Source organism: Chiloscyllium plagiosum, unplaced genomic scaffold (genome assembly GCF_037043375.1).
Source record: "Chiloscyllium plagiosum isolate Xiang-an unplaced genomic scaffold, Cpla_swu_hap1 HiC_scaffold_42, whole genome shotgun sequence".
In the NCBI taxonomy this organism is placed as follows: Eukaryota; Metazoa; Chordata; class Chondrichthyes; order Orectolobiformes; family Hemiscylliidae; genus Chiloscyllium; species Chiloscyllium plagiosum.
Genome location: NW_028270180.1, coordinates 23368004 through 23381076, shown reverse-complemented (window position 1 = coordinate 23381076; position 13073 = coordinate 23368004). Strand labels below are relative to the sequence as shown.

The 13073-nt window shown below is 41.3% G+C and overlaps 1 protein-coding gene across 9 annotated transcripts in view; it reads left to right on the top strand.

Moving 5' to 3' along the window:
- ap3b2 (adaptor related protein complex 3 subunit beta 2) overlaps positions 1-11398 on the top strand; it is a 248611-nt gene extending 237213 nt beyond the window's left edge. For all 9 annotated transcript variants that reach the window (XM_043680547.2, XM_043680543.2, XM_087982119.1 and 6 more), the window contains 2 exons: positions 1115-1253; positions 5268-11398. In XM_043680547.2, coding sequence (XP_043536482.2) covers positions 1115-1253; positions 5268-5418 — 290 coding nt within the window. In that variant the 3' untranslated portion in view covers positions 5419-11398. The remainder of the gene's footprint in view (positions 1-1114; positions 1254-5267) is intronic.
- Positions 11399-13073: the final 1675 nt, after the last annotated feature.

The following is a 13073-nucleotide window of genomic DNA, read 5'->3' as shown; positions in this document are numbered from 1 at the left end:
TAGGAAAGTTTCCTAAGGAAAGCAGGTCACCATTTTCACTTTTGCTGTTTCACTTCTATTTTTGGCATCATTCAATTGAATAGCATAACAGGGCTGACTGGCCTTGTTTTTTACCCCTCTGATCCCCTTCAGAATCATATGATTCACCATACCCATTTCTTTTTTGCCATCTGAAGTCAGATTCTCTAAAACCAAGAAAAATACAGTGCCAATCCATCAGCTAACTACATTGGTCAGCAGGACTTGACCCAACGGTTACCGGTACAGAAACAAGTGACTACAGTTATGAGATTTCAAAGACTGCTCTAGTGCTCAGCCATTGATTCTGTCTCCATCACATGGTTCAGCCAGATGTGATCAGAGGTGAGGGAGTAGTGGCATAGTCAGGTGAAAGGCCTAGCATTGAGTAATGGATCACAGTCTGAGGCCTGTGGGCTTACTCCCTGGCAAGCCACAGAGGAGGGTGGTTGGCCATGGGAAAGGAAAATCAAGAAGCTGCAAAGACACAGATCCAATCCCTGGAAGCTACTATCATGCACCTTGCATAGGTGGCATCCAACATTGAGGGACTCCAAACCATTTCTCTGTCCCATTTCCCAAGTAGCAGGGCTGTATAACCATTCACTCGGCAGGAAGACTAGTCAAACACATCAAATAAGATCACCTCTTCTGCCCAAAATTGAAAGCAAGAGATTTCCTGTGTTGCTTTGTTGAAAACCAGGTGCTGTTTGAACTTGGATCTGATCAAGATTCCTATTCTTCATAGTGCAACAGCATTACCACACTAGTTCTTTACAACACTTCCACAGCTAAAGAAGCTTTTCTTGAGAATAACTAGATCATGGTGATTCCCAATCCTGGTTATATTATCAGCTAAGGAATTATACATGACGTGACAGGTTGAGAAAGAGAGTAGGGGAGACCATGTACATGTCAAAGCAAATGGCCCCTCGATCATTAAGTGTATGGCAAGGAGTTTCAGCTTCATCCAGAACTGCCTTGAATTTCATTAATTTTGCTTCCTCACAGGGAAATCATCAGTGTTTTGTTCAGAAATGTGTAGGGTAGAGAGACATTCTAAATCTGGTCTAACCTATCTCTGTCTGTGTCTTAGGAAAATTGATGGGAATGAATGAAATCAAGGAGAAACTGACCCTCCCAGAGAAATGCCGGAATGACCAAGCCATTGTCCAGAAGGTGCTTTCTACAGCCAATCTTGGGCGGGTGCCATGTGGACTGGACAATGAGTATAGGTAAATGGAGAGGCCTGGATTGATGAAATATTTCTCCAAGTAAATTATTTTAAGTGGACTGAGAGATAATTATTGTCAAATTTAAGATTATCATATCAATTTCTACTGAGGAGATCAGTATACCATTTGGTTGCTACATCATTTTTGATTGGACATAACGTTGCCATGGAAAAACAGCAGCAAACCAATGTTATTTGTTCAGAGAATGCAAATTCCCAAAAAAAATGACAGTCAATTCATTGAGTTTAGTGACTAGTCCACCACTTAGTCTGTAGAGGGGCACTCTATGGTAATGTGCAGGATTGTTTGCTTTTCTCCACAAGTGCAGGAGGGGTTTGTACTATGGCACAGTAGTGGAAGTTGTCTGTGCATGAGCTCTGGCTTTCCCTGAACCCATTTAGCAAGGCCCACTCTCACCTTGGTAGTTCAATGCCTGCTCTTTAACAGCTGGAGCTTGCTGCAAGGAACTTGTTAATGATGTTCCACGTTACCCATTCCTTGATGCAGACTGTCAGCTGGTGGATCTTATTCAGGAGAGTTGCTCTATTTGGGATGCTAAGATGGAAAATGAGTAGGTTGAATAAATCTCCTTGGGGTTGTAAGGATTTGCAGCATGCTTGGTTTCAGCCTCTGGGTTTTTGTCAGTCAGCAGATGTATGGGGTGTATAGTTGCCAAGAAGCCAGGGATGTGTGGGTAGTGGGTTCCAGTTACTTTGCACAGTGTTGCACTCGGTTGAATATTAACAAGATGCATATGTGTGTGATTACCTTTGCTGGACAAATGCACAGTACTCTTTCTGCAGGTTATGTTGCAACAACCAAACAGCACCCTTTTCTCATGGAACCCCGTAATTGTTCATGAGCATTTCAAGTTTGGTATTCTTGCATTTGTCCTGATATGTGCAAGAAGAAAAGTTTAAGCAAACTGCCTCTCTTTTGGCAACATGAGAGTTTTGTGTTGCCAAGAAACTGGAGAGAAGTATAGTCTTGCTCTCTATCACAGCACTGGCATAGTTATGGTCTACCTAAGTTCAGGTAGTCCTCAATAACATTGTGGTTCCTTTTCTGAGCATTGCAGCTTTAAGTGAATCATGGATTCCCATAGGAATTAGTGTTTTAGTCAGAGTTAGATTCCTTTGGACATATTCTTGCCCAGAAAAACCAATTCACAAATTGAAATATAGTACTGTGCCTGTGCAGCATTGTGCATTCCTAGCAGTGATAACTTGCAGAATAAAATAAATCACAGAATATAACAAAAACACTATAAAATTTACATTTATTTGAAAAGCTTATCCAAAGTTTGAGTAGACATGAGGATGAATTTGTTACCTAGGGTGCAATTCTGTACCAAAGCTATTTGAATATTCACTCACAGAAAACATAAACTAGGAGCAGGGGAGGACATTCAGCTCTTCAAGTCTGCTCCGCCATTCATTATGATCACGGCTGAATATCCAATTCAATAGCCTTTTCTTGTTCCCCCCCCCTCCCCGCCCATATCCTTTGATCTATTTAACCCTAAGAACTATATCTAACTCCTTCTTGAAATCAAACAATGATTTGGGCTCAACTGCTTCTTGTGGTAACATATTCCACAGGCTCACCACTCACTTTGTGAAGAAAGTTCTCCTCATCTCAGTCCTAAATGCTTTACTCTGTATCCTTGCATTGTGATTCCTAGTTCTGAACCACCACCCCCACCCCTACCCCTTTCATAGGCTTCATGAGTTCCCCCTCATTCTTCTAAACTCTGATGAATCATAGAATTCCTACAGTGTAGAAACAGGCCCTTTGGCCCAACAAGTCCACACTGACCCTCCAAAGAGTAACCCACCCAGACCCATTCCCCTACCCTACATTACCCCTTACTAATGCATCTAACCTACACATCCCTGAACACTATGGGCAATTTAGCATGGGCATTTCACCTAACCTGCACATCTTTAGAGTGTAGGAGGAAACTGGAGCACCCGGAGGAAACCCACACATACATGGGGAGAATGTGCAAACTCCGCATAGACAATCGCCCAAGGGTGGAATCAAACCCAGGTCCCAGGCGCTGTGAGGCAACAGTGCTAACCACTGAGTCACCATGCCGTCCTATGTCCTTATCTATGTTGTTTGTAACAATGTGTACCACTGACTAGTGACTGTGCAGTCTCCCCTCCAGAATTTCCTGTAGCTGCTCTGAGACATCCTTGACCCTAGTACCAGGGAAGCAATGTACCATCCTTAAGTCTCGTTTGTATCCACAGAATCGTCCGTCTATCCTTTTCTAATTGAATCCACTTTATCTATTGCATTCCCACACCTTTTAGCTTTCCCTTGTGCAGCAGAGCCAACTGTAGTGGAATGATATTTTGCTTGTTGCTGCTTTCCCCTGTAAGGCCAGCCCCTTCAATAGTGTCCAAAGTGTTCTGTTTTGTAGGTGAATAGCCACAGGAGATTCCTGCACTGCTGCTTAGTCTTCTTGTTCTGCCTGATGATCACCCATTCCCTTACAGCCTGTGGAGGCTTAGCTTGCAGTGTGACTATCTCTCTGTACATGATATTGATGAGATTCTCAGCTTTGTGGATGGCCCACAGCAGCCCCAGTTGCTGCTCCATGCCTGAAACCTGGACTTTCAAGAGCTGCATCTGGAGATACATCCTGCACAAATGCTGACCCCGGGCACTAGAAATGTTCCTGGCTTCGCACAGGGAACAGGAAGAACACAACACAAATTTGAGCTCTCCAACTGTGACTTACCCCTTTTAGAAGATGTTTAATATCACTTACTCTCAGAACTTATTCCCTGGTCCTCGTCATTATAGACTATTGTTCTTAAAACTGTAAACCACAAAAAAGACCTCACAAATTATAAACTAGAAAACAAAGGAAAAAGTGAAGCAAAAAGAAGAGATTGATGTAATTTTAACTCCATAAATATAAGATGTTCCCTGGCTGTTCCCCTCCTGTTAAACACTTGTTTAATTGACATTATGTTAAAAATAGCTGGTGAGACTGGTGGGATATCACCATGAACTCTTCTGCATGAGGCCTGGACCATTTTAACATCTGAGTCTTAATCTACCTGTTAATTAATTTATTGTTTACTACCTGATGCCAGTGCAAACGACTAAAGAACCAGAAATTAGGCTGAGCTTTTCCTGTTGATCCTCTTGTCTGCGTTTTATAGTCTTGTCACACTCACTCCCTGCTGAGTTAAGATCAGGGGGTTGTAGTCAGGTCCCAGCATCAGATGATTCCATGCACAACCTAAAACCAGAAATACCAACATAACTCAAAGAAACAGGCTCAAAAAATAAAAATGCCTTTGAAGTGATAATCATGTATGGCAATGTTAAAGAGGACTACCAGTGGTAAGACCATTCATAGCCAATACGGAAGTCCCATTGGCAAAGACAATTGAATCAAAACACAAACTGTCACAGGAATGTGAGACTGATAATTTAGGACTGTTAACAATTTCCACAGCACAAACAGCACAGTCAAATGGCAGGTGTAAATTATTGTCTGTCCTTGAGGGATTCCTGAAGTAAGCTCTGGTCTGTCTAAGAACTTAGTTCCCTGCCAAACCCAAGTGAAAAGCATTAATTAAGAGAGAGATTTTCTGGATAATATTTGTGCTGAGGCACAAGATATAATTTTGCCAAAGGGAGTAGTTGAGGCGGTAATCTTAAGGGACAAAATGTCTAAATAGTTATGGTAAAAGGGGACAAGAGGGGCAGTAGGATTAGCTTTACAAAGGGTCAGTACAGCCACAGTGCGCTGAATGGCCCTATCTGTGTTCTAAATGACAAAGCCAGGGAATACTAAGAACTATGTGCAGAAGCCAAGATTATTTAAAACCTCAGACTTTAATCACTATTGGTAATCTTGTGTTTAAGCATAAATGCAGCATTTTCTAATTGAAGATGTTCAGCTTTGCTGATTTTTTGAGTTTTTTTGATGTGCTATCAAACCTCCTTTAAATAAGCTGCCCTGCTTTATCTATTCTTTCCTGGTAGGTTCGCTGCTCGAACAAACAGTGGTGGTGCTTTGGTTCTTGTTACCCTGGTAACCAAAGAAGGCGGAGCTGCTCAGCTAACGATTAACTGTGAGAAGATGGTGATTGGCACGATGATGGTGAAAGACATAATGCAGGCACTGACTCAGTGATGCAGCTGATTTGTCTCTCCTTCTGACATGGAGGGGTTGGGGTTTGAGAGTCGTCTCTCACTCTGCTCTTACAGCCTCTGCAACCCCTCACAGCGCCTGGCCACTCAAGAAACCACTGGCTGCAGGAGAAACAGCCCAACTGAAATATAAGGCATTCACTTAGTTACGACTGAAGCTTCTCCAATATCCAAAAACGTAAGGAGCAGGAATAGGCTATTTGGTTTTTTGAGCCGGTTCCATTATTCTCTACAATCATGGCTGATCTGATTGTGTCCTTGACTCCACTTTCCTGTCTCCACAATCCCTCCCCACCAACCCTAAAAGGCCTGACCTCCCACTACTCCTTGGAGACAAGAAATCCTAATTTTCAATTTGTGTCCCTTAGTTCTAATCTCCACCACATGGGGACAAAATCCATTCAGCATCCACTCTATCAAAGTCCCTCAGAATCCAATTTCAATAAGATCAACTTTCATTCTGCTAAACTCCAATGACTTCAGGCCTAAATATCTGTCCAATATTTCCTCATAAGACAACTCTTTTATTGCAGGAGTCACTTGAGTGATTCATTTCTTACTGCTTCCAGCACAATGATATTCTTTCTTAAATGTCATGTGTGGTGAGATCCTGATTAACTTGCTGAAGGATGACTGAACTCTTCACAGTGTTGTCTTCTAAAAGTTGAGGAACTAGCTCTTTGTCCTGCCCCACCCCACCCCACTGAAGAATTTGATACTGCTTCAATTTTTATTGGTTATTAGGGCCCCTGTATCAGAGAATTTCCATTTCTGTGTAAAACAACATGAAGTCAATGTTTTACTTGATCAATTTTAATAACTCTTTAATAATTCTCTTTTGGAATTCCATCTGTAAACCACTCTGGCTCTCTTACCTCCAGTAATACCTTCCTCTTTTTACCAGGCTTTTAATGATTCTGTCCCACTGCTTACTTGATCTTCTGCACTGGTTTCACTTTAACAGCGATATTCAGTCTCCTGGGTTGGTCTCCTATAAAAAATGGTTGCCTATCCAATATATATTAAATTGAACCTAAACCATCAGCAAACAAAAATGCAGCACCTCAGTTTCATAAGACGTTTTGCTTGACAATCCTAAAATACTGCATGACATTGTAAGAATCAATATTTTCCAGTTTGCTAGTAAAGTTTTTTTTTAGAAATGCTTTTTATAGTAACAACTTTTAACAATGTTACTACATTTATGGAGGGCATATTTTTGGAAACCAGTATTTCTCAATTTTTTTCTGGGATTGAGAATTCCTCACTGTTCTCCCCAGGCAGCAGCCAGTGAAGCAAGCTTCAGGCTTGTACTGGGACAGGAAATGGTGAGATATTGTGGGTACTTGCATTGTCTCTGAAATACTTCCTTGGTTATACTGGAAGAGTCATACTGGAGACAAAACATTAAGTCTGGTTCTCTCTCCACAATTATGCCAGACCTGCTGAGTTAGCTTGCAGATCTTTGTGTTTGTTTGGGATGTCAACATCTGTAGTATTTTGCTTGTATCCTTGATACCTCCTTGAATAGTTGATGGTCAGCAGCCATCTGAACTGCTTTGAAAGAGGAAGGATCCACCCATCAAAGTTAGATCTGAGGGAGAGAGCCCAGCATTGAGACAGGACAATAGGAAATGCTCCAAGTGTGAATCTGGAGAATGAAGGAACTAGATATAGAGGAATTATGTTTGCGTGGAGACTGTAAGCAATTGTTCCAAATGGCCCTGGACAGGATTTGTGCTTGGACCTGAGAGAGGTCAAAAAGAAGGTGATGACATAGCGACATTTTAGAACAGTAATTCAGAGACTCAGTCTAATGCTGTGGCATCAAGGGCTCAAATCCCACCACAGCAGCTGGTGAAATTTTAAATTCAATTTTAAAATCTGGAATTGAAAGCTAGTCACAGTAATGGTGACCATGAAATTAACATTAATTCTTATCAGAACCCAACTGATTCACTAATGTCCTTTAGGGAAGAAAATCTGCCATCCTTATGTGATCTGACACACAGTAGTGTGGTTGATTCTCGACTGCTGTCTGAAATGGCCTAAAACACTCACTTCAAGGAAATTTAGAACCAGTGATGTCCACATCCCAAGAAAGAGTAAAGAAAATAAATCTGAACTATTAGATAATTCATTGGAGACAATTAAGCCACAGTTAAAGGACAATCATGTATGTGCAACAATTTCATTCCATGAAAGAACTTTTTAAAAAAAGACTAAGGCTTGTAGTAATCACTTTTATTGATAACACAAACAGTCATGTGGCTCCAATTGGCCAATAAAGTGTTTGGCATGAAGGAGTTAAGGATCATACAATTTTAAAAGCCAAATAGGTTTCCAATGAGAGCTTAATTTATCCAAAAAAATTCCCAAGTCTATATTTTTAATAAAATAATAGTCAATCACTTCTGATGTTTCACAAAGCTGTCAAAACCTTTAGCTGAAGGTGTAATCTTTAGCTGAAGTGGGCCTACTGAAAGACATTCATTGGATCAAGTCATTCAGTTCAGTCCTCATTTGAGAGTGATACCCTTTATTCTCTTTTAATCTATACAGTAAATTCATCTGTCTTTGTAAATGTCACATTGTAATTGGAACTCGCTGAGCTGCAGCCTCCACCTGAGAGAATGTAAATGCAACCTAAGAAACCACAAAGACATCAACTCTATGTTAAACTTTGTAACTGCTGTCTCACATGTTATTTTAAAACTCAGAAATGAAATTGGAATGTCCTCACCAGGTATAAATTTGGGCAAAATTTATGGACACCCTGGATTGCCCAAGCATCAGGAACTCCTCTTGTCCTTGCTGATTGATCCAAAGGAATATGGGGTGCAGGTTTGGCACTGACTTAGGTATAGGACTTGGTGGAAAGATGATGTAATTAGAAGCCTTTGACCTTCATTCCAGGTTTTTTGGTTATGGTTTACAACATTAACTTTCAATCTTGCTGAGGTATCATCCAGGCTGTGGACCTATTCTCCCATGTTTGGGAGTTTGGTTCATGAATGCCAGGGTATGTGCTGGAGGGCCTGCACACTGTTGTCCATGCGGGCTAAACTTCCAGGTATCACTGAAGCTTTAATCTGTGACCATGACTGACCCACTTTCATTGTATCGACACAAGGACCTTCAGCAGAGCATTTGCTGATGGAAACTTTGCCCTAATATGGGGAGACTTAACACGTTTGGCTCTCCCTTTTGCATTGCTGTTAGCCAGTGGTGTGGGCTGAAAATGAGAAGTAGAGACACGCAAAAAGCGAAAAAAAATTAACTCCCACCCACAAACTACACACATGACATCAACCTTTTGGATACTCCTCCATAGACAATTCCCATTGAAAATGTGGATTTATGTAATAATAATTTAGAGATAGTTGTGTTTAGAAAACCCGCCACCCCTTTCTGAAAAAACGTTCCCACACTATTCTCATCCATTCTTGGTACAAGACTGAAAATGTTCATTTCTTGCACTTCTTAAATTACATGTAATTTATGCTGAAACAGAAAACATGCAACCATAATGTCTCTCTGGGTAAAGTTTTTAAGCACTTGACTAATAGGGCTTTCTGGAAATTATAAGTTTAACTGCACAAAGCTGATCATTATAAAAACGACTGAAAGTTAAAATGGAGTGTTGGCCACTTGAGATTCCATTTGCAAAGGAAACAAATTTGTGCTTTGGTTCTCATTCCCAATAATGTGGTACTTATTCTCAGCACAAACTTATTAAGCCTTATCATGGAATCATAGAACAGCACTGCACAGAAACAGACCATTCAGCCCATCTGGTTTTCACTGTCTGTCTTGAAGAGGGTTGGACAAAGTTAAAAATCAGATAACACCAGGTTATAGTACAACAGGTTTATTTGGAAGCACTAGCTTTCCAAGCGCTGCTTCTTCATCAGGTGGTTGTGGAGCAGAATCATACGACACAGAATTCAAAGCAACAGAATTGCAGTGTCATGGAATGTAATGTTAAACAAATTTAGCTTGAGTCTTTCATCTTTTAGAATGATCATGTTAGTTTTGGTTTCTTCAAATGGAAATCCCAGAACTTATTTTAAAGTTACATTCTCAAGATAACTTTTAACTATAGGTGCAATCTCAGCTCAGACAATGCATTGAAGGTGTGAAGTTAAAGTCTGTCTGTGTCCCAATTTAGGTCAGACTGATTCTATTTCTAAAGTGGGATTTACAGAATCTTACATGAATTATGAAGTTTTTGAGCAAAATAAAATGTAATTCTGCAAGTACAAATTCACCCCACAAAGTTATATATGTGTGTGTGTGCTGTATCGTACGATTTTGCTCCACAACCACCTGATGAAGAAGCAGTGCTATGCAAGCTAATGCCTCCAAAATAAACCTGTTGGACTATAACCTGGTGTTGTGTGATTTTTAACTTTGTCCACGCCAGTCCAGCACAGCTCCTCCAAATCAGGTCTTGAAGAGCAATGCAATTTGCACCCTATTCCTCCATTTCCCTGATTTATTTTGGTTTCTCAAAAAAACAGAGCAAGATATAAAAGACTTTTTTCAATGACTTCACCATTCAATTTATTTTCCGGCATCCAGAGTTCTGTATTGAGGGAACAACGTCAGGAAAAGAAGGCAATTCAGTCTCTCAAGCTTGCTGCAACATTGGATCAGATCTATATCACCAACTTTGCTTTAAAAATTCCTGAGTGCTTTGTCGAACAAAAAACCGAATGCTCTCTGTCTTCAAAATTTCCATCACGCTCAAAATCTACATTGTTCACAGAGGAAGGAAGTTTCCAATTTCCACCTGTGTGTCTGTCTATGTGAGTGCACGTATGTGTGTCTACATTTCTGTGGGTGTCAGTTAGCTCAGTTGGCTGGTTTGCAATGTAGAGTATTGCCAACAAGCACAGGTTCAATTCATACACCAGCTGAGTTTACCATAAAGGACTCTCTTTCTCAACATCTCCCTTTGCCTGAGGTGTGGTACCTTGCAGGTTACGTCACCTCTCTCTCTCTCTTTAGTTAGAGAGCAGACTGTGGTGACATTACCTTTTATTGTCTGTCTGTCCATGTGGGTGGAAATTGTTTCTCTGATTTCACTATTTAATGGCATGACTCTAATATTCAGGTTTTGACGTAGAACTAGTAAGGGAAAGTGTGTGTGACTGTATGTGGTGCACACGTGTGTGTGATTGTCATCCTTCACCTTTCCCTATACTGATGGACAGAGACCATTCAGAAGTCTGTTTTCAAAATGTTATGTATGAGATAACATTGTGGGTGAAAATTTCTGCACTTCCCGCCCCCACAAAAATAGGTCAATGTGAGAAATATCAATAGCTGTTCCATTCCTCAACATCATGGTTCCATGTCTGACCTGCCTGAAGATTTCACATTTCTCTCTCTTCATGTTGCTCAATGAATTTGGTCAGAACCAGTTTGCTTATAGCAACCCTACTCCTGTTTCCAACACTGCTGGGCTCATGGGAATTTTGCTCTCGCTTTGTCATTCATTATGTAGGATAAGACAATTGTCCCTGTGCACCATCCCTTCCAAAGATTTCACTCCAACATGCCCTTAGCATTTCCTGAAATCATGGTTAAAGTTCACTAGAATTACACACTGCAGTGAGATAATGCGAAAATACTGACAGTTATAAAATCCTGATTTCCCCATTTTCCTCTAAGAGTGAGAGGGAGGCCCGATTCTTATGCAGTTCACTGTGTTTAATTTGTAACTAGTTCTTTGTTGCTTTGCCAGTGGTATCCTTCCAGTGGCAATGTTTACTTGTTACATCGCTGTCAACCCCAACTGCTTGGGCAGATTAATTTATTGCACAAAAACGTCAAGTAAAAAGCTGCTGAGAAACTCGAAACCTTGTTCATCTCTGATGTTTATTCATTGTTGTGGGTTTGTTTCTGTATCTTCAACTATATTTACACAACTGCCCCATAAACCAAGCTGAATCAGATCGCTGCTCTAGTTCAACAGTGTGTTATTTACAACTGTGGTTCATTACAAAAGTGGATAGCACGTCAAAAGTACTTGGTCGGCTGAAGGACACCCTGCGATTGTAAAAGTGCTGTTCAATGCAGCTACTTCCTTGTGGAGAAAGTGAGTACTGCAGATGCTGGAGATCAGAGTCGAGTGTGGTGCTGGAAAAGCACAGCAGGTCAGGCAGCATCCGAGGAGCGGAGGAATCGACATTTCGGGCATAAGCACTTCATCAGGAATGAGGCTTGTGGGCCGGGGATATCTATTGCATTATCAGATACCTTCCCCCCACAGGCCCATCCCCCTCTCATTTGTCTCTCAGACGCCCGGCCCCTAGTGTTGAGAATGTGGTGTTGGAAAAGCACAGCAGGTCAGGCAGCATCTGAGGAACAGGAGCATTGACGTTTCGGACATAAGCCCTTCATCAGGAATGAGGCTTGTGGACCGGGGATATCTATTGCATTATCAGATACCTTCCCCCCCCCAGGCCATCCCCCACTCATTTGTCTCTCAGACGCCCGGCCCACAAGCCTCATTCATGATGTCCAAAATGTCAATGCTCCTGCTCCTCGGATGCTGCCTGACCTGCTCTGCTTTTCCAGCACCACACTCTCAACACTAGCTACTTCCTCGTGTCAAGAGCAAGTTCCATGCCCAAGGTATATCACCAAATTCCAGATCTCAGACCAACCCGTTGAAAGAAGCTGATTAACCACTAGATGTTGCCTTCAGTAAAAAATATCTGGAGATTTGCTTCTGGAGAATGGGGCTATGGTTGAGGGGCATTGGGGCTCAGCCTTAATTTGGAATAGGTTTGTCTCTTCAATGTAAATTCAGAAGAGGGAGGCCTGAACTTAACCATCTGAAAGGGGTCATGGTTAAAAATAAGAAGTCTTCCATTTAAAATGAAGATGAGGAAATTTTTTTTCCATGCTGTGGATGTTTGGAATTATGTACCTCCAGAGAGTGGGGGAAGCTGACTTGTTGATTCTTTTTAAAGCAGACACAATATGCATCCCAAAAGCATCTACTACTTCTTTCCCATATAATAGCTCTAAATTAAATGTGGCCTTAAGCTAGAGATTCCATATACATTTGCAGTGAATTCATTTAGTTCAACAATGTCAACCTTTCCTGGTTCTCAGTCAGCTAAATGTTCCTTGTTGGCAGGTTTGCAACTGTTCTTTGCTGCCTCCAACACTACCCTCTCTCCCTGCCCCTTGCAGCTTACCATTTGCAGATTCTCTCCCACACCTTGAGTCACTTCATCCCACCTCTCCTGCAACCTCCATCTCTCCTGCCTCCCTTTTAGCATCTTTTTTCAGATTGGTGCACTCCACGATTGAATTTTCCAAGTGATTTGGTAGTTTTCAAGGGCAGATTGACATGTTACCCCCATGTATTTTTAGTGCTGATAATGCACACACATGCGCATGCAGTCATTCACAAACACATATAAACACACACATGTGCACACACACAAACACCTTCTGTTAGCAATGGATACTGAAATAATTTGGAGTACGCCAGAATGGGAATAGTGACTGATGCTGGGATCCTCCTGATCTCTAGACCAGGACTACTTTTACTTGTTCAACCTTCAACAGAGTATGAAAATGGATATTCATGAAACATAATATAGTTCATTCAGA